Here is a 27,265-nt window from a genome sequence, read left to right as displayed (position 1 = left end):
TCTCAAAGACCCCTCCTTGCTCAGGGCGCAGTCTCTGTTCCCCTGACCTTCCAAACATATTCTTAGAAACAGAAAACTTCTCAAGCATTTTCTTCATCTGCTTTTAGCATGACCTGGAAACTCAAGGGACCAAAAGCAATACAGGGTAATAGACAAAACAGGATGGGAAAGAGAACTGAGTCCAGAAAATGGTAACAGGGTCAAGGAGCTAAATCATGTTAAGGCCATGTGCAAAATGGAAATATAATTTCAAACTGTTAAAAGGAAGGCAAAAAAAGAAAAGAAGAGAAAGTCCTCTTGAGTTTAAGCATGGCTGGATAAATGTTTCAGATAACTGACAATAATTTGCCACTGGAGCCTCCGCCAGCCCTCCAGGGAGGTGGATGACAAATCTGGTACCATTGCAGAGTAATTGCTCAGCATCTCTTGCTGTGCAGAAGATTCCAAAAATATTTTTACAGTTAGGATGGCCCGGAATGTTTGAAGATTTTTTTTTTTTTTTCAAATAGTACTGCCAGGAAATGCTGAAGGTCAGACATTTTAGAAAATCTTTTCCTGGTATTTCAACAGTCAGCTATGGTTGAATGATGCAGAAAGAGGCTTGGCTGTTCCAGAAAGCTCTGTCTCTGGACTCTTAGGTCCAATTTTATAAGGCGCCTTCTGAAACAGGTGAAAGATATTGCTAAACTTGCTTTCTAGAAGAACTTAAAGCATAGCTTTCCATCACACACAAATCTGTACTAGGGGACAGAATTATCCATAGAGACCTGATAGAAAATTTTCAATTGTCAGCCACAAAAATGACTTAAAGAACCGGATAGTTTGAAATTAAAGTAAGAAGAGAGGTGGTACATCCTTTGTTTCACAGGTGAAGTAAAGACACACATAAAGATAAAAGGTGTTACCTGTGGCCACACACACTGCTCTATAGGAGGTCCTGGGCACGGAGTTCCGTCCTCTCCCTCCCGTAGCCTGGCCAGCCCAGGCTCTTCCTAGCCAGACCATGTAGATTTTCTGTTACTGACCCTAATCAAATGGGAAGGAGTACCAAAGGACTTTGGTGGTGCTGGAGAGAGTTTGGGATTATAAAGTTGCAGTGTTGACTCATAAAGTTAATTTACAAAGAATAACAGATTTCAGTGTGGCCTAAAATAAACATTCTGAGGAACAAGTGAGGCATGAGACTCTCCCGTTTCAGAAGTGCCAGGAAGAATCTCCTGTTTCAGGTATTTTAGGGAAGCAAACACAGTTCATTCAAAACAGGATTTTGCCAGGTTTGTACAGACCTTGGACATTTTATACGTCTTTGAAACGGATTTTAGAACAGTTGACAGAGGAAAAAAGAGACAAAGGTGCGTGAAAAGGCAAACAGAGAAGTGAATGGATTACTACAAAAAAGGAATGAAATCAGAGACAAGAGATCTCAAATGAGAAGCAAGAAAGAAACTTTTTCAGAGTCTACCTTAGAAATAGTTTTCATGTGAAACAGTCCCGCAACATTTACCGGCCCAAATGAATTGTGGGTGTGAACGGTTTCGTTTTACTGGTCCTTAAGCCGCCAAACAGAACCTTTCCTAATGAGTTATCAGAGCCACAATGCAAACTTGTATTGAATGCTCCAAATAAGCTTTAACCAACCATGGGAAAGTCAGAATCATGGAGTCTGTTTGTGGATTTGGCTCAAAGTCAGGCATGTTTTGAGGCTTTAAACACTGACTATTTGCATCCATTAAATCAGTTTGCAAAAAGGGGGAGGGAAGAAATGGGATATGGAAACTTTGCATCTCAAGACAGAGCCAAGCATTTTCCCTCCTAACCAAAGCATGGCAGAAGGGGGAAGGGAAGGAAGAGTTTGCCCTTTGTGAAGAGCTGAGCTTTTCTAGAAAGTCTAACAGGCAAAGAAACAAAGTTTGGATCCTACACAAAATCGTATGAAGCTGTAACCAGATCAAGTTTGTCTCATTGCCAGAGGGGAAGGCCCTTTGGTCTCTTGACACACGTGCACCCAGCTCACCTGCTCAGGAAGGTAAGCGCCCTACCTGCCTGCACAGTCATTTTCCACAGAGCTTTCCCTGCTCGATCCAGGCAAATAGTGCTTCTAGAAAAAGTGAGGCCAGCTTTCCAAGCCACCACCCTGGGGGCTGGTGCTGTCATGGGCAGGCATGCAGAGACCTGCCTCCTGAACCCGCTGACGGGAGGGGAGCGTGGTTTGATCCCTCCTGACCCCTTCCCGCCAGCTCTTACGGTAGACACTTACTCACCTTGCAACCATGTGAGGCAGTTAAGAAGGATTACCTCTGAATCAGGGCAAATCACCCACCAGTTTCCCACCCAGGGTTTGAGTGGGAGGAACTGCTTGTGAGAAATGCTCTTTCTTAAATGGGACAAAATGCTCTAAAAATCTTCATGGCAATGGTCAGTTAGGGTAACAAATGTAAGGTCTGACCCCCAGTTCATGTTTTCAAGTGTTCCCTTTCTTCTTGGGGGATGGTGAGGTCACCCTTGTCCCCCTGAAGTGGGTGCTGCACAGGGCCCCCCCTCCCCCCACAAGCCTCCCACACCCACCACCCAACCGCAGGGCAGCAGTCGCTAAACTCTGCTTTTCCTCTCCCTACTTCTTGGAGAATTAAATTTCAGCGTCTGTATCACTCAGACCCCATGCTGAAACTTTCCACCCTGTGCAAACTTTCTACCTTGTGCTTCTCTCCAATGAAGAAACTGACAGAGTAAGTAATACTAGCAATTGGACTTTTGCAGTTCCTGAGTCTATGTTTAGTCTATCTCTACTCCACTCTCCCTCCCCCAGAAACTGACATCTCACAGGTTTCTGGTAAATTACTGAGTTCAGAGATGGAATCCCTAAGGAGTATTTTACCTCAAATCACTATTTGTCATCAGAATCACCTGGAAGGCTTGTTAAAACAGGAGCTGGCCTGAGAATGTGCACATCCCACAAGCTCCCAAGGGACACTGACGCTGCTCCTCTGGGACCAGAATTTGAGAACCGCTCCTCACTCCAAAAAGGCTCTTCCTCTTTCCTCCCTTCCTAGCTATGCCTCTCCCTGAACCCCCACCCCACCCCCAGGAGAGGAAGGCAGAAGTTATGGGCAGTGTTGTCTGGTGGATGAATAGCAGGGGAGTTGGAATAAACAAAAGATGAACTTGAATAACCTATCACAGTCACTGCTTGATCGTTTTTTCAGGGAATATTACTTCTCAATGTTTTTCTACCATGAACTTGCCTTTTAGCTATAGCAGACAGTTTTTCTTTCAAGAAGACAATCTTTTTATCCTTAGAACCGGACCTAAACCCTCATTGTTCTTTCTGATGGGAATTAAGTCCATTTCCTTCTTATTCTGGATTCATTCCCCCTTTGCCCTTGAATAAACATGAATATTTACTGAGGGCCTACTTCGTGCCAAGTACTGTGCTAATAGTGCTAAGTGGTTTTTATGCATCAGCTCAAAGGATGTTCACAACAATTTTGCAACATATATGTTATTATCTCATTTTACCGATGAGCAAATGGAAGGTTAGGGAGGTTTTATGGTTACCTGAGGTCACAGAGCTAGTCATAGGTAGGACAGGGATCCGACTGCAGGCCTCGCTTCAGAGAGCAAGCTGTACTACCATAGATAGTGTCAGATCTTCTGCAATGAAAGACTTGTCACAAACAATTCTGTGATCCATCCATTTGGTCGAGAGATAAATATATTGATTAAGCACATACTATGCGCCATGCACTATAGCTGAGTCCTGGGAATACAATGATGCACAAGATAGAACTTTTCAAAACACACTTTCCCAGATTGTCTCATGAAAATTTATTTTTTAATAGTTTGTCCTTTGAATTGCTCTTAAAAGCACATGCCATTGAACCTGGAAATTGCACTTCACCCCTTTTAGTTCTCCCAACATCCTTTGACTTTCTATTGTCTAAATTTAACAAATTTGTTGCCTGTTTTTCTTAAAGAAGCAGGTGTTGCTATTGTTTTCTAAATGTTTTTTAGTTTTTGAAGGGATAGCACATTGACATAGCTCAAAATTCACAAGAAACAAAAGGGTGTGCAGTAAAAATTAACCTTTCCACTCCAACCCCCAGCCACCCAGATCTCCCCAGAGGCAACAACTTGTAAGTATGTATTGTCTTCCTCTCTTCCTTCCTTTGTTCATGAACACAAATGGTTGGTTACTACCAACAAGGTGTTCCCTACGTTTATTTCTCTCAGTTGATACACCTTGGAAATCATGCCAAATCAGTAAATATCATTACCTGGTTCTTTTTAAGAGCTGCAATGTAAATAATTCTAAAATGTACCATACTATGTTAAGCTAGGCTCCTCCTGATAAACATATACCATGGTCTGATAATTTGCTGTTACAAACAATTCTGCAATGACTACTGTTGTATGTATATAATTTTTCACATGAGCCAGTGTATCTACAAAATAATTTCCTGTAAGGGGAAATGCTGGGTGAAGAGCACATGGTATGTGCATTTGTAATCTAAAAATTTTTTCATTATGGAATTTTTCAAGCATTATAAGAGGAGAGAGACTAGTATTGAACAGACACATATGTGTCATCAATCTTCAAAGATTACCACTACTCCATAGCTGATACTATTTCAGATCTGTATTGGCCCAATCCAAATTATTTTGAAACCACCCCAGGCAGAATGTTCTTTCACTAGTAAATATTTTCTCCCTGTTCCTCAAAAGTAAGGGCTTGGAAAAAAGGGAAAAAAGTATGTATGTGTATGTAATCTCATTATCACACCTAAAATAAATAAATAGTTTATTAATACCATCAAATATTCTGTCAGTGTCACATTTTCCCAGAGTGTCTTGTAAACATTTATTTTTAATAGTTTGTTTTTTGATCAGAATTCAAATAAGGTCCAAATTTTTAGCTGTTTAAGTCTTTTTTTAATCTATTGGTTGCTCCTTCCATCTTTCTTCTTTTTCTTTTTGCAATGTTGTAGAAACTGGGTGAGTTTGCTTCCAAAATCTAGATTTTGCTGACTATATCCCCATAGGGTCATTTAAAATATTCCTCTATCCCTTAGGTCAAAAGGGAAACACAAAATTTAATTGCAGAATTTCTTAATAAGGAAAATCCAACATACCAGAATCTGTATGACCCAGTTAAAGCAGTTATTAGAAGACAAATAATGGAACTAAATAGCTATATCAATACAATATTAAAATAAATGAATTAAACACACAACTCAGAAAGCTAAAAAAATAAAATAAAAAAGACAAAAGAAAGAAGATAAATGCAGAATTAATGTTTCATCATTTTTTAAAACTTGTTTTTACAAACAGAAGCTTAAGACACCATTTGAAAGCTAGGAGATCATTTTGGAATTTGCAATTATATAGATAACAAATCTAAACAGCTGTCAGAGGGGATTGCCTTTTCTACACACTTTGCTCTGAATTTCAAAATACTGGCCTGCTTTGACTATCAGTGAAAATTCAGGTAGGGTGCCTGAGACTTGCTTTTTTTAGATGGAAACTTCATGGTCTGCTCCTACCTGTGGCAAGTCTCAGCCCACTGAGAGTCACACAAGTGACTGGCGATGGGGTGAGGGACAGTTCTGAGCCCATAGTGTACTTGCGTGGTTTGCCCATCTGCCAGACTCCAGTTCACATCTCAGCTGGCATAGTTACCGCTCACATGCCCTTGAGCAAATCTCTCTGAGCTGAAATTTCCTCCTCATAAAACCGGGATAATAACCCTTACCTCAAAGGGGTGGGGCTCGAATGAGATAGCAGGTAGAGCTAGTGCTCAGTAAACGGCAGCTAATATGGTAACTCCCTGAGTTCTGCAATTTCACGATAGAGACCCACGGCTCTGCAATTTCACGATGGGTGGCACCAGACAGGGACAGAAAGCAATCAAATAGTTCTTTCTGCCTTCTCTGGAGAAGGTATTTCCCCGAGCTCCTCTGAGTGTTAAAAATAATACTCCTGCCCTCAAAATTTCTACAATGCCTTTGTTGTCCACCTGCCCATCTTCCACCGGACTGGCCGTCTGCTTGGGAGCAAACATCTCGATCACGACGCCCCTTTCTCAGGCCTGGGACTCAGCCTGTGCCCTCTCGGCCGCAATGTTGAATAGTGCCATCTGTCCCTGCCAAGTGTCCACTTCACGCAGAGGGCACCGGCTTTGGATGTGGGAGGGACATCCCCACCTCAGTTTTGTCCCCCCGCCCCGTCAGGGGAATACTGTCTAACTAGCCCTGTGCCCCTAGAGTGTTGGGGATAGGACCTTCCCTTAGTCCCCTCCTTAGTGAAACAAAGAATCATTATCAATTCTTTTTGGTTATCTTTTGGGTTCACTTCATGAAGTAGAGGTGTGCACAGGGTAAGGAGGGAAGAGGCCCACTGTGCAAGTAAGCCCCAGGAGCGCTTCCTGAGAAGTGGCCCCGTCCACGCCTTCCGCCGCCCCCTGCACCTCCTCGGGCCGCGGCCAGTCCCCTGTGCCGGGGCAGCGGGCGGAGAGTCCCGGCGTGGGACAGCAGCTGCGCCCCCGGCTCTCGCCCGAAACTCGCCTCTGCGAGCGGACGCCAGGGGCGAAGCTGCGGGTAAGCACCGTGCGCCGAACGCCCGGCGGGTGGGAAGGAGGGCCTCAGCGAACAAAGGGGCCGGGGCCGGGGCCGGGGCGCGGTGACCAGGATGCCGAGGGGCGCCCGCCCCCCCTGCGCCCCACGCCTCACGCCCCACGCCCGGTGCCAGCGCGCCGAGCCCGCCCGCAGCCCTCCGAGGCGTGCGTCTCCTTATATGGTCAAATGACACGGCGGGGGTTCTCGGGGGCGGGAGCCGCGCCGGGCTCCACTCGCCGGCTGCGGAGCCGCCGCCACCAGCCGCCCCGCGACCGCCCGCCCGCCCCGTCCGGGAGCCCCCTGCCCACCGCCCCGCCGTGAGTACCTGCACCCCGTGCGACCCAGGGGAGAGCACGGAGGGCCTGAGCCGCGAGGGGCCGGGGGCGGGCAGCCGAGCCGCGGCGGAGAGACCGGGGCAGAGCGCAGCCGAGCCCTTGGGGGGACCGGGAGAGAGGAGGGCCGGTGTCGGGGGACGTGGAGAGAGGGGGGCCGAACAGTGGAGGGGAGACCACGGGGAGAGGGTCGCCGAACGGGGTGCGGGGAGACGTCGGGAAGAGGGGAGCCGAGAAAGGGGAGCAGAACCGTGGAGGGGATACTGGGGAGAGGGGACGGCTCCGGGGGCGCGGGAGGCCGGAGGAACCCACTGACTCATCCTGGGAGGGAGGATCGCAGATCTCCTGCTCACCAGGGGGGTCACCAACGGGCAGGGAGGGGCTGGAGCCCACGGGCCAGCCCGGGGCAGAGGCGGGTCCAAGCCTGCGGGCTGCGAGGAGGTGAGCGGGCTGGGAGGAGGTGACCGCTGTGTCCCCTCTCCCGCCGGCCTGGCTCCCCAGCCGGTTGTCCTGGCATGCTGGTCTGGCGGAGATGTCCGAGCTGTCTCCCTTCAGTAAAAAGAAGTGGAGCCTGCAGTGTGGCCTCGCGCCTTGACTCGTGCAGAAAGTAAAAAACTGAACAACCAGTTTTTTTTTTTTCAATGGCCTATTTTAAATGGATACTAATTTTTCTTAAGTTGCACTTCTGTGATTCTCAGCATACCTAAAACTAAGGGAAGAAAATGTTAAATGTTTTTTCCGATTTTAAATAAAGAACCAAGCATATTTACTTGCAAATCCCTAGTCGGATTTTCACTGGCACCAGCCTCTGCCGGTTTGATGAAATGTGTAGCTGCCTTCCTGGGCCGCGCACTGAGGTACTCACTTCAAACACATGTTTTGAAAGGTAATGAATCACAATTCAGGCTGAGAATCAGAACCGTCTTCAGAGCACAACTCCAAATACATCTCATATTTTGGGTGCTAACTCTGCTAGTGAGTGTTTCATAATAATAATATTAGAGGGAGGAGGCTTTGTGGTATCCTGAACATGACTTAGACCAAAAAACATTTGTGGCAATTAGTGGAAATACAGGAATTCCTAGGCCAATAATTAAATGTCAGGAAAACTAACTGGAAGAACAGTTGATTGTGGTTCCATATAAAAATTTGTTATGTGTTTTTCAGATTTAGTTCACCCCAAATTTGTAAAGATCATCAATTAATATATAGAATTCGGCTCCTACTGTGGTGCTTTGAAATGCATCTGCATGGCACCATACTGGTAAGGGCCAATTCTGGGCTTACAACAGATCAGGCACTGGTCTGGGCACTTGGGTTGTCTCATTTTAATTCACCATCTCACAGATGTGCCCCAGGCCGGTATGATAGGCGTGAGGATGCACAGGGACTGCAGCTAGCCTGCTTAAATTCACACCCCGGTCCCTCAGCCTGGGCAACTTTGGCCTACTCACCTGACCTCTTGGTGCCTCAGTTTCCTCCACAGGGAAACAGGGACAATGATGTTGCCTTTATTGCAGGGCTGTTATAAAGCCTGCACATCATAAGCAGTGTATCCATATTTGATAGCCTGTTTTTGCAGACAAAGAAACTGAAGCGAGGAGAGATTAAAGTAACTTTTTTGTTCAGGATCTCCCAGCTTGTAAATGCTGGCCCTGAGATCTAACCTCAGACAGCTTAACTTGAGAGCCTGAGTTCTAACCACTAAACTCTACTGGGGCACACCCAGATATTTCAGTGAGGCCTTAATGCTGCATATTTTGACTCAAGATTGCTTGTTAAGCCACATCCGGTACTGAAAGATATTTAAATTGCAGACAAAAACACCCTGTGGGATATTGAAAAAAATTAAACTAGGTGTTAGGAGGCCTGGGTTTTCTGCTCCTATCCTGCACCAAGGGCCAGTTACCCAGCCTCTGTGACTCAGGCTGCCTCATTTGTCAGCAAGAGGGCCGCAGTAGGTAAGCTGCTGTCTGACTCAGGTGCTGTGAGGTACAAAGTTCCTTGAGCTTGGGTGAACAAAAATATTAATATTAGACATTGGATACCTCTGTGTAGTTTTGTTATGAGCATTTTATCAAAGCCCATTTATCAAGTATCCATTTTAGGTGGCATTGTAGTGACAGGCCAGTTCCTCAGGGTGACCATCTTGAACAAAATGCGTGTGCTTTCTCCAGTGACTGAGAGCCGAGTCTTCCAGGAGACAAGGCTGGCATTTTGACTTTGGGGCGAGTCAAGTGAATTTCCTCTGTGGATTGTGGATTTCAACTTTAGCCCCGTGGCAGTTACTTTTATGTGTCAACTTGACTGGGCCAGGCAGTGCCCAGATATTTGGTCAAACATCATTCTAGGTGTGTCTGTGAGGGTGTTTCTGGATAAAATTAATGTCTGAATCTGGTGACTGAGTAAAGCAGACTGCCCTCCCCGAGATCGGTCCTTGTCCAATCAATTGAAGGGCTGAATAGAACACAAAGGCTCAGTAAGAGGGCTGGCTGCAGGGCTGGGACATTGGTTCTTTGGACTAAGCCTGAAACAACAGCTGTTCTTGAGTTTGTCAAGTCTGCTGACTTTCAGACTAGAGCTTGCACCACACCATCAGCTCTTCTGGGTCCCCAGTCTGCAGATCTTGGGACTTTTCAGCTTCCATAATTGCGTGAGCCAAATCCTTATAATGAGTCTCTTTATGTACATGTCTACTGGTTCTGTTTCTCTGGAGAACCTGGATAACATTTGCTTAAACATACTCCCCATTAGCTCTCATTTTCCCTTTGTTTAAGATTCACTCCCTACTTTGCTCCTGGGAGTCTTGATTTTCCTTCTGCTGTAAAATGTGGCTCCCAGTGTGGAGATGTACCTCGAGATCTGGGGCAGCATCTGGTCTCCCAGCACCAGTCCAGTTCTTGTGGGTGGCCTCAGGCCTGGTCTGAACTCAGACATCACGTGCCACACACCCATCCCCAGGCTTTGTCATGCATACCTTTACTGTCCAGATTTAGTCTGTGACAATAAGAGAAGCAGCTGCCCTGTGTTTACAGGTAAATAGAGGCAGAGTGTCCTTGAATCATGTACATATGGAGGTTGTCAGTCAAAAAGAAAATAGACCTATCTGGTCTGTGTTTGATGATACAAACTTTGGAATCAGAAGTAGGCAATCAACAAATGAAGGAGAAGGAAGTGTGCAAGCCTGTCTGACAGAATCCTGATGGAATGTGCTGGAGACAAGCCACAGTGGAGCAGGACAGGAATGAGAATGAGGAGGCCAGTTGTTCATGGAAGTTGCTGGATGCCAAAGGAAAAAGATGGGAGTGGGGTCATAGGGGATGGATGACAGGAGAGCAGACATGGAGCTGCACGTTGGAGATGGGAGGAGACCCATGCAATGCATGAGAGCAGGTGGCTTTCGTTTTGTAGGCGCAGAAGCAGAAAGCATCTCTCACTCGCTCATGCCTTCCTGGGAAGGCCGTGGTGGAGCTCTAGGGTGGACTGTCCCTTGTCCTCATACTGGTGTGGTTTGTAGACCTGAGGTCTTCCACCATTCCGGCCTGCCTGACTAGCTTGTCTTGCATCCACAGAACTGACATGTCTTGAGACTAAGTGATAAGATAGGATCTTAAAGGAGATTATGACTGTTTGGAGCTAGAACTGGACTGGAACGCCTTCCGAGGTGGTGTGTTTTCTCTCAGCTTCCCTGTGCTTGATGTAGTACATGGAAAATAGTGGTTGCTCAATGCATTCTTGTTGGCTGGACTAAAAAGTCCAAAGGACATGAGAATAAGTCTAATTCTTCTTGAATTCAAGGAGTTCAGATCAGAAATTTGACAGTTATTGTTTTCCTGTTTCTTTTCATGATTCAATATGCAAAGGGTAATTCAGAAGAAAGCAGGTTACCATTTTCAAACATTGTCTCACAGAAAACTGTTACAGACAAATCAAAACTTTTTTGTTTTTGGTTTTTGGGAGTTACCAGTTTATGGTAATTATCACATACCCCTGACACCTGCCTGTAGATACCCTCAATAAAGGCTCATTAAACTAATCCACAAATATATCATACAGTAGTGAGCATAGTCAGTCTTACACTTTATAATCTAAAATTGTTTATAGTTCAGCACTCTAAAATCTAAAAGTAGATTTCAAGTGGATTCTAGATACATTATTATTTTTTTAAGAGATGGGGGGGTCTCACTATGTTGCCCAGGCTGGAGTGCAGGGACTGTGCACAGGCATGTTAAGGGCACACTGCAGCCCAGAACTCCTGGGCTCAAGCGATCCTTCTGCCTCAGCCTCCCAAGTAGCTGGGACTACAGGTATGGGCCACTGCTCCTGGCTCTATTATTCTGTTTTTTTAAAAGAGCAACTTCCCTTGAACTGACATTCCTCTTTCTTTCACCAGAATTTCTATTTAAAAGAAACAATTTAGCTAGACTAATGAAAAGAGTGTTGGAATGAGCCCTATCTGTGCATAGTTACTAACATCCATAGGAGGGCAAACTGGTGCAGGACATTCTCCAACCACATTTCTGGGTGTGACGGTCCCATGCCTTTGGGTGGAGGCACAGCAAGCCTGTATAGAACATCTAGGGCCCTCCACTGGTACCTGGAGCCTGTGCTGGGAATTTGTATGTTCTTCCCGGAGTGCGAATGCCTCCTGGTCAACTTTTTGCTTCCAGACCTCATCCTGTGCTGGGCTGCTGTATGTTCGTGTGGGTTGATATGGGCTTGGAATGAAGCAGCAGTTTGTCTGGAAGGAGGGATGGGGCAGGGATGGAAGCTCAGCATCTGTTACATTAGAAATTTTAATGGCGTCAGATGCCAAACCACATTACATTTTGGGTCTGCTATGCAGAGTGGATTGTTCACATGATATGTTCCTCATTTTCATGCTTGGTTTTTGCCCATGTGTTTGTACTCCAGGATGTTTGTGTTCATCCACGCATCCATTCATTTGTTCATTCATTCTACAAGTATTCACGAAACCCTGTCCCCGTGTGTGTTACCTGCTGGCAAGGTCTCAGGGACACATAGCACCCACCTTCCCAGTGCTTACTGTAGGTGGGGGACACAGGCATTCACAGTGTGATGGGGCGTCATGAAAGCATTGCATTTTTATAATGTATTTCTAAAAAGAGCTCACATACAACAGACCAGTTTTCCTCATTGCCTCTGAAAAGCTTGGTTGATTGTTGATTAGCAATGGAATTTCCCACTCTGGTCCCTGGTGGCATTTAAAGCTCTGCATGGCTTTGTCTAGGGCCTGACTTACTGAAGCTGCTTCTTTGTGTGTTTCAGGAAGGTCTGGGGGACGTTCACGTCTTTCTCTTTAGGAAATGACTGTATCAGAGGTGTCTCATAAAGCAGGGTTGATCCAGGGAAGCATTTTGAGGTTTGGAGGGGGAGAGAAATGGGCCCTTCAGGGTCAGATTTAAGTAGGTAGTCAAGTAAAAGAAGCATGGAAAAGGATGTTAACAGAGACTTCTGTGGCAAATGCAGCCTTGCTAGGTCTTGCTTGGAAGGATGGGCCAAGCTCCCGGAAATCTAAGGCTTGCGCCAGCACGCCAAGGGAGGCAGTCGTCTAGGCCCACCCCCTTCCTGGGTTCTCAAGGAATCTTTCTGATATAAAAAAAAAGAAAATGTGAGCACCTGGCTCAGTGTCGTTGCCTCTCTTCTGCCTCATTTTCCCTCTTTCTTCCTTTATCTCTCCCATCCCCACCCCTCTCCAATTCCCTTTACTCTTTTTGTTTTCCTTTTCCCTTTTTTTATATTTCTCTAGCTCTGACATTTCCCAGACTCCAACTTTGTTTTACAGTTTTTAAATCTGAAATTTAAAAATAAACCACATTTATAAACCTGTGAACTTTTAAAATTATCATCATTGTTGTAGTGGTAGAGCCTGTGCATTCTGTGCCCTGGCTGTCGACCTCTGTCCTCACATCTGACTCAAGCTGGGCTGACCAGTGACTCAGAGATCAAAGCCTTCTCCGGGCCATCCCCAGGCCTGCGAGCTGCACCTGGTACCTGCCTCACCCAGTGCATTTCGCCTGGTCTGGAGTCCAGCCTGTACCCTAAGATCCAGCTTTTTCAAATACCCTGGTTGTTCAGAGCCAAAGGACAAATGACATCAGAGCATGACTTAACCCTGGTAAAGAGTGAGCACTCCAGGACACTAATCAGATCTGATTCAATGAAATAACAAGTCAGCAGTGGTCACACCTTACGTGCAGGTGTCTCCCTGCCTGCCGTTGCCTAATCCTTTCAGCATTCCTGTGTACCCGCCAATGGACAGGAATTACTGGTAACCTGTCAGGAGGGATATGGAGTTCTGAGAGGGTAAGCAGATTGTACACACTTAGCTTAAGGAATCCTTAGAGGACCAAGATGTCCCACTTTTATTTGAAGGGACGGTTCAGAAGTGGACTCTGACACCCTGGGAACAATTTTAGGCGTCACTGCCCCTGGGTTTTGTCTACCCCAGTCTTGCGTAGCAAAGTCAGGCTTCCGTGCAGTAGATTTGCAGTGGGCTGCCTGTGTCCCCTCGGGGCTGTGCAAGCTGCGGGAGGTCTCCTGGGCAACCCCACTGCCTGCAGGGCACGTCCATGGCAGTGAACCAGGCACCAGGCCCTCCTTGCCTTGCCGTAGACCAGGTCTTCCATCTTCCTGGCTGTCTGCTCAGCCCACCCTGCCTCCCATTGCCCTGGCTTTGCTCACTCTGCCCCTGGACCTGCTGGATCACCTGGCTGACCCTTTCCCACACAGGTGACATCTCCTGTCACAGGAGGCCCACCTGCTCTCTCAGGGGCTCTTCTACTCACGCACTGTACCTGTGTGCTTCCAGCATGCTGTTGGCATGGGGTTTGGTAATCTCTCCAGTATAGATCTCTTTTTCTCACTTTACTACAAGGTTTTTGGGGACAGGAGCCTGAATCTCATTCATCTTTGTATCTCCAGCACGTGCATGACATCTGACACATAGGTCCAGCTCAACCCATCTTTCTTGAATGAATTAATGAATAATCAGGTATTTTATGGGACTAAAAGATTGCAAGTTATAGGGGATTTCTAATGTAGGACAATAGATTATTTTTCCCATTAAAATAAGCTTAAGATTGATAGTATAATTTTACATGATTTTTAGAAAGAATATTCTATTGGGTAGCATGTAGTAAAAGGAGGAATTGGTTTTAAACACTTTGAGATAGAAAGGAAGCTCTGAGCTTTCTCACTTACTTATGGGCTATTTATTCAGACTCTTGGGGTTTGTGTTTCATGTAATTCTTTAGAAATCCTTAAGAGGACCTTCTCAAATACAGTGCGTCCTGCTGCACTCCTGATTAGGGATGGACGCCCATTTTACACCCTGCCCTGTTGGTTGAAGCAGAAACGTTCTGCTGATCATTAGAACTGTAGTGACCTCTTAGAAAAGATAAGGAAGAAGGTGAGAGAGGGTTCCACCCTCATCAGAAACAATTCTGTAGAAATGGGAGCTGGACCGCAGGGCCAGGTACCTCCTCTCTGTTGGACCCACTGAACAGATCGTGACCGTTACACTATTCCTGGTGGGGGTTGGTACCAGTGATGACATTCGTCACAGGGTAGCCTCAGTCATGCTTTGAGCAGATATGGAGCCTGCTTATTCTCAGAGCTTACTTCCTTAGCTGTTTTTCTGTCCTGGTCCTGCGGTATTGGAGGAGGTGGAAAACATATACACCAAGGATATGAGCATCACGGTCGTTACCCTGGAGGACCACAGGTGCACCCCTTTCACTGGCTGCAAACACAGGAATGGAGTGGTAGAGATTGATGGCACAGACTGTAGACCGTCTCCTTTCTCCAGCATGGCTGGTGCTTGCTCAGACCCACGTGGAACCACCTTTCAATTTAGATCGAAGTTTGTTTTCTCTAAGTTGGATTGCTATTGAGAAAGCCCACTGAATCCTCTTATTTCACTAATATGCTTGGGCTTCAGTTTTTCTATCCATAAAATGAGGAAGTTTTCATAGATAAATGGTAATTGTTTCTAGCTTTTACAATTCCACGATTTATAGTACTCTCTCCTTGCATGGTTCTTATTTCGAATTCCCAAATCATTATTGTTACTTTTGTGTGAACAGAATAGGCAGTAAGCCTCTTCTTCCACAGCTAAATGGCAGCCTTTATCGGAAAAATATAGATGTTGGAAAGGACAGCTCTCAGTTCTGATGATGTAAACGACAGCCACTTTCAAGGCCAGTAACTGAAGAATTACAGGAAAGCATTGAATCTGCTGCCAGCATAGCTGCTGCAACCCAGGAGAGCCTCCATACAGAGGATATTTATACGTTGGGTTTCAGAATAATAATTCAAGTGCTCAAGAGCCTCATCTTGTGATGTTATCACAAGAATGTCCAGACAATGTTTTCTTTAACTCCAGGAAGAGTGATTGAGAAAGACGGATCTTGCCACATGTGTCCAGCTGCATATTTATTGCTTTTGGAAGAAAAATATTCTATAAACACAGAAATAACCAAGGATGGATGTTTGAGAGATCATCCCTTCTTTGCTTAATGGTTGTCAGGACCTTGTATACAAAAGGGTACAATTAATAAACTATCAAATTTGCTGTAATCATAAACCAAGCAGCAATATTTTGTTTGCATCAGAAGGTCTCATTCTGGGATTTCACTCTCAAATGGTTTGAAATGACTGAAAATTGGACCATGTTTGCTTAGTGTTTGAGAAACATTGTTCAGAGTTACGTAGCCAACCAGTGTGCCTATTTAACAGATGATCACACTCTTCGCTTCTGTCAAGTTAAATATTGCCTGATGAAAATCAACTGTGTTTTTAATGCCCTGGAGGTGTTTCTCCAACCCCATGTATTCCTTTTTCTTTCTGGGATAGTTCTAACATGTTTTTATAGGAATGGTCATATGAGAAGGAGCCCGTCCCTTGCTGCTCATGCACGCTATATACTCACCCTGGAAAAATGCAGTGTGCCTGGCGTGGAGTCCCATTCTTGTTCCTCTTTGAAAGGCTCGAAGTGTTGCCTGGAGAGCCGTTGACCGCAGACACCGTCTTTCCGACTGTGTGCTAATCCTTGCTCTTGGGAGTGAGGCTTTCCCTTTATCCTGCTCTCTGGGTACCTGGGCAGCTGCAGGGTGATCTTTTCGTCTGGGAGAAATGACCTGTCCTGAGGTCAGATTGCTCTTCCCAATGCAATGTCAAGGTCAAGGGTAATCCTCTCTTGGCCTCTAATCTCACATTTCCAAGTCTGATATCCCTCCCTTTTGCCACTGTGGTTTCTGCCTATTTGAATTCATGAATCATAAAAGGGAGCTCATGGAAAATCTTTTTATAGAAATGGACATATTGTTTCTATGCCTGCCTTTCTATTTTGGGGGCAAGGAGAAAGGGAAGATGCAAGGTTCCATCACACGTTTGAAGCATACGAAACAGGACAAGACGGGGGTTGTGACACCAACTCCTACTTGTATCCAAAATCAAGATCACTTTTTCTGACAGTCAACAATAAATGCACTTTTAAAGGCGTGGAATGCATTCAAACAAAAAATTGCAGCAACTAATGAAAAAAAAGTGTAATCACTGAAAATTATGACTGTTTAATGGGTGAGTTTCAATTATTCCCCCAGAGGAAACAGCCACCTCTTGGCTAAAGATGACACAGACAGCGGGACAGTTAAAGCCTTTGCACGCACGGTGCTCAGAGAGTGCTCACTGGGCCCTGGGTTTGCTCTTCTTCTTGACAGGTTGCTGAAAAGCCGGGTGTCACAATGACGGAGCGCTTTGACTGCCACCATTGCAACGAATCTCTCTTTGGCAAGAAGTACATCCTGAGGGAGGAGAGCCCCTACTGCGTGGCATGCTTTGAGACCCTCTATGCCAACACCTGTGAGGAGTGCAGGACGCCCATCGGCTGCGACTGCAAGGTACCCGCCGAGCCTCCCTGGGCCCCGGTGCTTCCCCAGAACCATGGGCTCCTCTGTGTGGTGTGCGCTGGAACCCTGACCCTTCCCGCCATCGTGCTCTGTGTCTCGAGCTCCTGCTGACGGGCTTGGACCTTGCTGAGCCTCTCCCCCCAGCTGACTTGGTCTCTGCCCACAAGCACTGGGCTAGGGCCTCAGCAGGGCATTTGCGCTTGGGGTCCTCAGCACACTTCCTGTAATCGAGTTATTAGTGCCCTTCTCCAAGCACCCCCCTTCCTCCTCGTACTGTGACTGTCCAAGGGCAGTTCTCTCTCCCGTCTGTTTGCCTCTGGTGACTAATGGAGCGGGTGCTACTCAGTAAATATTTGATGAGTGAATGTGTAAATGAGAGAGCCAGAGTTGGTTCCTAGACAAATGGGCCCATAAAAGCACTAAAGTCCTTGGAATATTATGGGCTCTTCTACTTTTAATGGGAGAAGACCAGGATGTATATTGTTTCTTTGTAGTGGGAAAAGGCTTACAAGTAAGGAATTAACGGCTTTCCTTGGATGGCACGGCATGGTTCAGGAGAAGCCACTGGTCATGTGTGGGGACTGACCAGTGGCTGAGGGTTGTGAACCCTGGCCCGTGCTTCTGGGCACGTCCTTCATTTGACCCCGGCCACTGAAGGACACCCTGGGGGCCATCATAGCTCTAGAACCCCTGATCTCGTCACCAGCAGGACAGCAGCTAGAACACACTGGATAAGCCCTGCAGGCGACTGCTATCCTGAGAGCCACAGAACTGGCAACAAAATTGGATCACTTTGGGATCTCCAAGGGTATTCCCAGCCCAATGGGCTGTAAGGCAATTGATGTTATTTTACTATCTCTTTTCTGCTCTCGTCGCTTTGTATAATACCCTTTAGGAAATTTTGTTTCTTTCCTCCCTGTTTATAAATATCAATACACAACTGCTGACTGATTGACTTAGGTTGTGCCTGCAGTTGGGTCATTCTAACACATCCAATGCATATTCCTTATATTTCTTTCTGTGTCACCTCATTCCTAAGAAAGGCAGGCATCAGAAGGCTGCACCATCAATTGCCATTGCTAGGTATTTGGTGAGAGTTGACGGATACTTTTGATCTTGTGTGGAAGAGACCTTTGCCCCGAGCAGAGATGAAGGATGCACAGCACGGCCACTTGAAACCAAGCTGCAGCCGTGCGTCATTTGGCTGCAGCAGGAGTGTTGTGCCAAGTGTAAAAGAAACACAGCTCAGCAGTGATATTGGGCAAACTTTGAAAGGTGCAGAGGTTTGGCTACCTGGAGCAGAGATAGCTGATCTGGCTACGCTGAAAGTTGCATATTTTTCTCTTTCCCAGTTTGCCTGGTGCATGTCTCGCTGCACCAGATGAGTTCTCTCAGTCCCTTTTCATTTATTTAACAGGCCAAGCATTAGAGCTCAGCCGCCACACCGCCCCATTCCGTGCCAGCGTCTGTGTCACTCACCATGTGGGTAGAGGCCAGGTACTTGACCTTTCTGTTCCCATCTCCACATCTATAAACGGCAGCGCCCCAGGGGCCCGCTTTGCAGGGTGATTGTACCATGTAGATACGAGGCCCTCAAGCTCTGAAGAGCCACTGATAGGCTAAGCTCCAAACCTCCACTTTCTCCTCCCTGTGCTTTGGGTAACATGCCCCTTCCACACACCTCTCAGAAGCCTCCCCACCTCTCTTCATCAGTTTTCATTATGGAAACATCAGGAAAAATGCCCAGTTTGAGGAAGAACTAGTAGGCAGAGAAAACCATAACTATTTTATAAAAGCTTTACCTGGAAAAGAAATACTTAAGTTGGTGAGAGGTTCAGATCTCATCTGACAAAGAACAACTCATTTAAAGGAAAGATTATCCTCCTTGACCAGGGGCTGAAGTAAAAACAAAACAGAAGTCACTGAGCGTTTCTCCAGTAAGATTTAGTGGAAAGGCACTTGGAACCAGTCACCCTTCCACAGATACTTTATGAACAAATAAACAAGAGTCCCCCAGATGGGGCCAAAACCAACAAAGCTGCCCCAAAGTCAGGAGTTAATCATGCTGAACTTTTCAACCCAGCTGAACGTTTTAAGATATGTAGGTGATATCGTGTGATTTTTCTATATTTTAGAACAAAAAGAGATGATGAGTTGAAATTAGACCTTGCCATTTGGGGCTTTTGACTATTTGGGGGTGGTTTTCTTGACTTTCAAAAACAATGAGGTAGTTGATTTTGTAGTGGAAGCAATGGTAGGAAAAATGTTCCTGTTTTTTCTGGAAGTAAAGCCCCAAATCCTGGCAGGCGAGGCGCCTGATAGAGCAACTGAGCTCTTAGATCTAGCTGGTGGCCAATCTCTTTACTTAAAATAACACAGCCATCGTAGGCCTCGGTTAACTCTTTCTGAAGGACGTGTTTGTATGTGTAATTTTAAAATTTTGGCAAGCCCATAGGAATTAGGCTTAATTTTGAGAGTTACTGACTGACTTAAATTAGACAGGCAAGACTTCAGAGCCTGTTTCCATAGTTAGCTTGCATTGGTTTGAATATTGTTTATAAGCAGCCACTCAATTGTACTTTATTTCTGTTAAGCTACTCTGGGAAAATTCTGTGATCTCAAAGGGTAAAAAGCATTGATTTGTATGACCAGTAGTTGAGAACAGGAAATACTAAAAAATTTATGATCCTCTGACATTACACCCTTTTTGAAATTTTTCTGGGACACTTGTTGATATTAGCAAAATATTTTTATAGTCTTATTACAGTCTACAGGGTTTTTTTTAGGGGGAGAGAGATCTACCTTAGGTCTGGGCTTTAAAAATCCAAGAAACTAAAGAAAAAAATAGGCTGACCAGTAACTCCAGAGATGGCTGCTGGTACCATGCATTTAACAAATTGGTGATTTTAACAAACTCTGGGCCACATGCCTGGCTCAGACTTCAAATTTTCCATGTCTTTGTAAGCAATGCCTTTAAATTGGACGGCTGCCACACCCACCCGTGTGCCTTTGCTCCAAGGAGGAAAAAAATAATAATGAACAAAAAAACATACGCACATCTAAAACTGGCATTCAGGGTTTAGCTTCCAGTAGTAGTCATAAAAGCTACCACACATCGTGTGATTACTTGTTCCAGACACTTGTAAATGCCTTAATTGCATGATCTAAATTCTTTGTAACACCCTATGGGTAAGAACTTTTTCATTCTATTTTATAAGAAGCCATTGAGGCTTAGAGAGGTTGAGGATCCTGCCCTGAGTTAGGGGGTCAGGAAGTAGCTGAAGTAGAATCTGTACCCAGATGCAGTGGGTCCTCACCCAACACGCGACTGCCTGGCACCTTGCAGCCTCGGGCAGGACCCTGTCTTGATGACTCTCGGGTCAGATGTGGTCAGTCCTCTGTGTAAGAGGTGTCTGCCTGGCCTCTACCAAGTGACCTGTGGCAAAAGGCCTTTGTCCTGGGCCCCCTCAGATCGTGATGCCTGTGCTGCAGAAACGATGCTCAACTTGTTCTATAACTCTTTTTCCAGCGTTGTAGTTAATTAAATTGGAAACACTGAATTGATCAAATTGGCACAAGTCCACCCATCAGACTGTAAAGGTCTCTCAATTAATGTTTGGTAAAGTACAGAAAACCACAGAGGTCTCTTGGCAGAAAGCAACCGGGGGCTCTCAAATAGGAAACTCAGCTTTTCACACATCCAGGTGAAATCTATTTTGGAAGGTTCCTGACCAAGGCTAGCGAGGGGTGGACGCTCAGTTGGAAAGCCTTGTCTTTCCTGCTGACACTCTGCGCAGGCCTCTCCCGTGGGTCTTTCTGGACCTTCTGGGAGGAGCAGCTACTCCAACCGTAGTCTCACAGTCCGACTTGCTAACCTGGCACTTTTTTATTTGTTGAGGCAATTCTTAATATCTTAATGAGTGAATCACCCTTTTAGATTTTCCGTGTAGAATTTGTCTACAGGGTTCGTAATGAGCACTGAAAATGTGTATTTATTTGTACATTCTCCCAAGGGAAAAAATCTGTTTTTTAAGGGAATTTAACCAAGCAGAGTCCTCAGGATTAGGAACAAAGCTGACCGGATGGGTTTCATAAGAAGGGCCTCTCAGCCCATGAAACCAAAGGGTTCTCTGCGGGGCAGCCACAGAAGGGAGCAGACCCCCAGCAGTGACGTCACGGGATTCTGGAGCCAAACCTACCTGGCTTCAGATCTGGTCCCATCTTCCACGAGCTGTGTGACATGGACAGCTTACGCCACCTATGGGTCTCAGTTTCCACATCTGTTCACTGGGGTTGCCCGTCTCACACGACTGTTGGGAGAACCGCATGAGTCATCATCTAGGGAGCACCCAGACAGGGCGTCACTGAGTAAGTGCTGTCTTGTCTGCCTTGTCCATTTGCTTGTAAGGATTAGAGAGAATACCCAGCTTTAAACGTGATCACCTGACAATCTCAAGGCATTGAACATCTTTCCAAAATGCTAAGCACGGATGACACGGGAGTCCATTTGTTTTGGGGAATGGTTGGTTTGGAAACTCAGCAGCCCCACTTCCCCCAGCCCAGGGGAACGGGTGCCAGTGGCTGCTTCGCTCTGAGACAACGCTGTGCCTGGAGCCTCCGCCAGTGAGCACAGCGGCCAGGCCCCCCCACGCCACTCGCCCAGGCCCAGCGGAAGTCTCAATGGGGGACACATTTGGAGCAAAGCAACAAGCACTGCCTGTGTTGGGAATGTTTCTGAAATGGAAAAATATAAAATCTGAAAGGAAGTGTGTGGGCCTAATCTTACATGTTTATCAACATTTAACTACAATTTATGACCTTTCTATGAGTGCAAGATTAGCTTTGCATTTTTTTTCTGGGAAGTGTAAGAGACTTTTTTTTTTTTTCTTTCTCTTTTTTTTCAGTCTCTCTCTAGAGGTCTTTAAAACCAGGATATTTCTAGGACATTTTAAAGTTCTTGGAAAAGTCTGTCAGTGAGTTTATATTCCCTAACTTTGTGCCTCTTGGTCTCTCAGTGCTGTCTCTGTTGTACTCTCCTGGCTGCTCACAATGGAGTGATCAGTAAACAGTGAAAATCTGTGTGGAGCTTTTCTGTTTGCAGAGGGCCACTTGGCACGAGGTCTTCCCAGGTAAATATTCAGAGTGAGCCATGAAGCCCAGGTTTGGGCACCTGCTCTAATCGATTATGATCTGGCTTCTTGGCCTTTTGGTGCCGTTTTCCACTCTGTCTCTGAGCTCCAGGGAACCTGGGGCTAAAATCTTGCCTCGGGCTGAGACTCAGAGGAGAATACCACGTTGGCCAAAACTCCAAAAAAAATCAAAGCTGACAGTATTGAGTTACCTTACTCTTACCATAAAGTCTTTTCTCGCTTCCTCCTTACTGTGGACTTTCTTAAGAAGTGAGTCCAGGAGGAAGCGGTGATATGAATTTATTAACTTGACTCAGACTTCTAAAGAGAACACAAACTGAGAGCCCAAGAAAGAGAATTACAGGGAAACCTGAGCGCATATGAGGTAGATGTGGGTTTCCAAATAGGATTTTGAAAAAGAAGTATAATGTAAGCACCTCCCAACGCTGTGGGGCCCGAGGAGTGTGGCAGGGCAGGTGAGATCGCAGCGGAGCCTTACAGCTGAGCAGGATTTTGCCTGTTGGAGAGGAGGGGAAGGGCATTGCAAGGGTACGCAGGTGTGAGAGGGGACCGGAGCAGAGGGTCAGGCTGGAAGGCACATGGGATCAACTGGCAAAGGGGCCGACATGCCAGGTAAAAACAGGAGCACAGTTTGGCTCCGTTGGATCATTGAGGACAGCAAAAATGTTGCAGAAAACACAGCTTTTTAGCATTGTTACATTAAATTTGCTCAGCTATAAAATGAGAATAAAACCTTTACTTCATAGAGGTGTCGTATGGCTTAAAATAGGCACGAAAAATTAAGAAAAAGGATTTTAAATTTAAAAGGATTGAGGAGATGAAAAAGCACTATCCAAAACTAGAGTGGGAGAGTTACTAACCTGGGCACTTTATGGTGGCAGAAATTCTGGTTGATATTAATGCCTTCATAAGGAATTGTGGTTTCGGCAAGCGACACTTTGCGGCACCTATTTTCCTTAGCAGGTCTGATGTGAATAACGGCTGACTAACATCCAGGGAGTCATTGCAGCATGACAGCGACTGGTTCAGACGCTTGGCACGCCGTAGCTCGTTCAGTGGTCACAGCCAGTCGTAGGTACATTCTTCCTATTCTCTGGGTGAGAAGTTGAGGTCAAGAGAGCTTCAGTGACTTGCCCACAGTCGTGTAGCTGGTATAGGAGAGACCCAGGATTTGAATTTGGTCTGTCTGGCTCTAGGGCCCTTGAGTTTAACCCCTGGGATGAAATACCTAAGCATTTTAGTCACAGCCTCTTGGGATCTCAGAGGGCACTCAGCCCAAAGTGGTCCAAGAGATGTGGCATGTTGGACCCCCACGCTGTCCCACCTCACCTGCCTGCCTGCAGCAGGTACTCAGATATTGTAGGCCCGGAAAGTTCCTTGCCATCTACAGCTAGAACAGTGGGGTGGGTCAATTCTATTCCCAGTGAGGACCCACCACTTGCAACAGTGATGCAAGCTTATTTAATGAGTATTTTTATTTATTGTACACTACAAACTAAAGAACATAATCATACATTGGTATGTATCTTCCGGGAAAATAGTTTCTGTCAGAAGGGTCTGAGAATTATCAGACATCCTTGAATGGGCAATTCAGCTACAGCACATTCACACAGGCACGCGTGTGTGTGAGACAGAGAGGCAGACCAGGAGAGAAACATCCTGCAAGTGAGTTCAGACGGCCCCAGGAAATGATCGCGGGAGCGCCGGCCCTAGTGAGGACGGTGCCATGGAAGGTGCTCTGTCTTCTGTGTCTCAGGCCAACCCTGACCTCTGCCTGCCCCGCCCGGATCTGCTGGGTGGAGGGTGGGATGATGAGCACTTCCAGGCTCGCTCCACACCAGCCGGAAGTGGGGGGCAGCTTGGGGCAGGGCAGAGGTGCAGTGTTGGGCACTCAGAAGTAGCAGATGAGGTGGAGGTCGCGGCACCTTGGAGAGGAGCGCTGAGGCTGAGGGCTGGGCCTGCGGGTCTTGCTTTGATGGTAGCAAGTGGATAGTACCCACGTTTTAGAGGGACAATTTCAAGTGTCAAATGTCTCTGTCAACAAATCAGTCTTAAACTGTAGCTCTTGTGATTTCGTGCCTGAAATGTGAACTGTGGGAAAAATGGATTTCCGCAGTGCCTTTGATCCACGAGAACATTTTAACCACCATTTCTGTGCCTGTCCAGCTGCACGAATGCACCCTTCTGTCCATCTGGGGACTCGCTAACCAGGGCAGAGGCTGTGGGGACATCTGGTAGCTTCGCTCGTGTGATGTTGCCCTGGAGGTGCCTCTCTCAGTTTTCCCTGAAGGTCAGCCCCAAAAGGCACATTTCCTAGAACTCTTGTCTCCTTTCCTTCTCTTCCCACTAATAACCGTGACCCCTCCGTGCTCAATGCCTCTGCTCTGGACAGAGAAGCCACGTGTGACAATAGACCGTCTTCCAAGGAGCAGGCCTCCGACTCTTCCTCCTTGCCCCCATGCCCTGCTCCTCTGGTTCCTCCCGTCTCAGCCGGGCGGTGATTCAGTGATCACGGAAAACATTTTGCAGCTTTTCCACAAAAGAGCAGGCCTTTTTGAGGTGACTTGTCTGCACAGAGGGAATGCAGCTAATTCTGAAAAAGGGTTTTCTCCCACTATGTAATAATCAAACCTTACTTTTTAATTTTTTTAATTGTGGCAAATTACACATAAAATTTACCATCTTAACCATTTTAAGTGTACAGATCAGTTTTAGTAAGTATATCCACATTGTTATGCAACCAATCTCTGGAACATTTTCATCTTGCAAAACTGAAATTTTGCGCCTATTTACCACTAACTCCCCATTGCATACTCGTCCCAGCCCCTGGCATCCACCATCTACTTCTGTCTCTCTGAATTTGACCACAAATTCACAGTACCTCATGTGAGTGAGATCATGCAGCATATATCCTTCTATGACTGGCTTATTTTTCTCAGCATAACGTCCTCAAGATTCATCCGTGTTGCAGCACGAGCTGGAATTCCCTTATTTTTAAAGGCTGAATAAAATTCCATCGTGTGGGTGTACTACATTTTGTCGGTCCATTCATCCTTCAGTGGACACTGGGCTGCTCCACCTTTTGGCTACTGTGAATAATGCTGCGGTGAACATGGGTGTATGAGTGTCACAGGACCCTGCTTTGCTGAGTCATATGCTAATTCTAGTCTTAATATTTTGAGGAGCTGCCATACTGTTTTCCATACAAAATTTATTCTTAATGCATTTATTCCACATTCAGCATTATAACAGTGAAAGCTTGATTAAAAACTCCAGTGCTTTTTAAATCAGGCTGATTTCTGTTCTTGGTGGACAGGGCTTTAAATGGACATTTGTTCAACTTCCTTTCCTTAAAGTCTAAACAAAGACAGTGCTGAGTTGCATTCATTTGGGTACAAAACATGGTATTGAAAGTTGTGAGAGCTTGAGCTTGGTTTTTTCTAAATTTTTTCAATAGATACACACAGATCTCACCAAGCCTACATTTTCTGAAAGCAAAGACCCTACCAGGATTTCACCTGGTGTGGTTCAATGGAAATAGAGTCCTTTCGAATCAGACGGACTTGAGCTTGAAGCCTGGCCCACCTCCGTGCCAGCTGTGTGACTGTGGGCAAGTTACTGAACTTCTCTGGGCTTCAGTAATACTTACCCTGCAGGGCTGCGCAGTGCCTGGAACTCACAGACGTGGTCATAATTATCATCACTAGTATCCTGGATTTCTTCTTGAAGATGGGATGTGTACATGGAAAGAGTGGAGGGCACACCTAATCCTAAATGCTGACTATGTCCGTGTGTAGATTATGGGCTTTGCAGTTTATAATGCATTCACATACATAGACAGGGACTCAAATTAAAGTCATTTGTACTTTATTTCATTTGTCAAAATAACCAACAAAGCACAGGTGATTTTCCCCCCAAAGTTTTGAAAATACTTTAAATATGCAATACACAAGTTAGTCCTCTACCCACCCTGGCCACCCAACGCATACATCCCTCTGAGTTCACAAGGGTGGAGAGGCCGGGCATTTCAGTAAGTTGAGAGGCAGTACCTATCTCAGAGGACCCCCTGATATCCAAGGGTGCTGGGCTCGGGCGAGGCCCAGTCTCACAGAGACAAGGGCAGTCGGTCCTGCTTTGAGAGTGTTCTGTGCTCATCTTGCTTTCTCACTTTCATTCCTTATCATACTGCATCAGCAATAAGCCTATCCCAGGTGCTCCAGGGAGCAAACTTCCCACAGGATGGGCCCCGAGGGACCAGCACACAGCACACCCCTCACAGTGAGGTCCCAAGTGGGACTGGCTTCAACGTGTTTCAACAGTCACATTTTTAAAAATTCCGTGAATGAAAACAAAATGTGCAAAGCGATCAACAAATCAAATAATTTTAGTTTGGTTTGAGGTTCTGGGAAAACACACACACACACACACACACACACACACACAATGATATTTTAGCAAAAGAGAACTGTTTGTTCCAGTTGGATTCCAAGTTTAGTTGGTGTTTCAGGACTTTCTAATGGAGTCGAGGATATGTGTTTTCACATCCTACGCTCGGCATAACGCCAGCTCTGACGGTGTCAGCAACAGAGACGTCTTGGGCAGGATGTTCTTGACGGCCATCTGCGTGAGCAGCCCTCCTGCTGTGCTCGACGTACCTACGATCTGGAAGCTGGCCCAGGAAACTGTGCAGTGGCCTACAATTCTGTTTCTGCCTCATTAATAAATGGATGATGGTTTTGGGTCAGAACTGGGAATACAAAGAAAGACAGTAATAGAACAATATCCTTTATGAGGCAAAGTTGGATATAAATAGGTTGCTATTTTAATTTTGTATTGGCACTTTCAAAACGCTGTATGTCATTTTAAAAAGGCAAATGTGCATCCGGCACGGTAGCTCACGTCTGTCATCCTAGCACTTTGGGAGGACGAGGTGGGAGGATCTCTTGAGGCCGAGAGTTTGAGACCAACCTGGGCAATAGCAAGACCCTGTCTCTACAAGAAAATTAAAAAGTTAGCTGGGCATGGTGGCGCTTGCCTGTAGTCCCAGGTACTTGGGAGGCTGAGGCAGGATGATTGCTGGGGCCCAGGAGTTTGAGGTTGCAGCTGTGATGACCACACTACACTCCAGCCCAGGTGACAGAGTAAGACCCTGTCTCAAAAATAAGTAAATAAATAGAAGACAAATATGGGAAGGTCTCTTCCTGTTCTGCAGTCAAGATCAAGGGGAGCATGGAGTTGAC

The 27,265-nt window shown here is 46.0% G+C and overlaps 1 protein-coding gene across 4 annotated transcripts in view; it reads left to right on the top strand.

Moving 5' to 3' along the window:
- Nucleotides 1-27,265, top strand: part of FHL2 (four and a half LIM domains 2) — a 66,688-nt gene that overhangs the window by 24,229 nt on the left and 15,194 nt on the right. Inside the window, exons 1-2 of one of the 4 annotated variants that reach the window (XM_045550343.1) lie at nucleotides 6,512-6,593; nucleotides 16,687-16,866. The exons of 1 other annotated variant lie outside the window; for it this stretch is intronic. In XM_045550343.1, coding sequence (XP_045406299.1) covers nucleotides 16,711-16,866 — 156 coding nt within the window. In that variant the 5' untranslated portion in view covers nucleotides 6,512-6,593; nucleotides 16,687-16,710. Of the gene's footprint in view, nucleotides 1-6,511; nucleotides 6,594-6,846; nucleotides 6,929-16,686; nucleotides 16,867-27,265 lie in introns of those variants that run through there. 2 more of the 4 variants (XM_045550342.1, XM_045550341.1) reach the window with 2 other exon arrangements.

The sequence above is a fragment of the Lemur catta genome, chromosome 4 (assembly GCF_020740605.2).
Source record: "Lemur catta isolate mLemCat1 chromosome 4, mLemCat1.pri, whole genome shotgun sequence".
Classification (NCBI taxonomy): domain Eukaryota; kingdom Metazoa; phylum Chordata; class Mammalia; order Primates; family Lemuridae; genus Lemur; species Lemur catta.
Note: the sequence above shows the minus strand (reverse complement) of the source record. Positions and strands in the feature narration are given on the sequence as shown.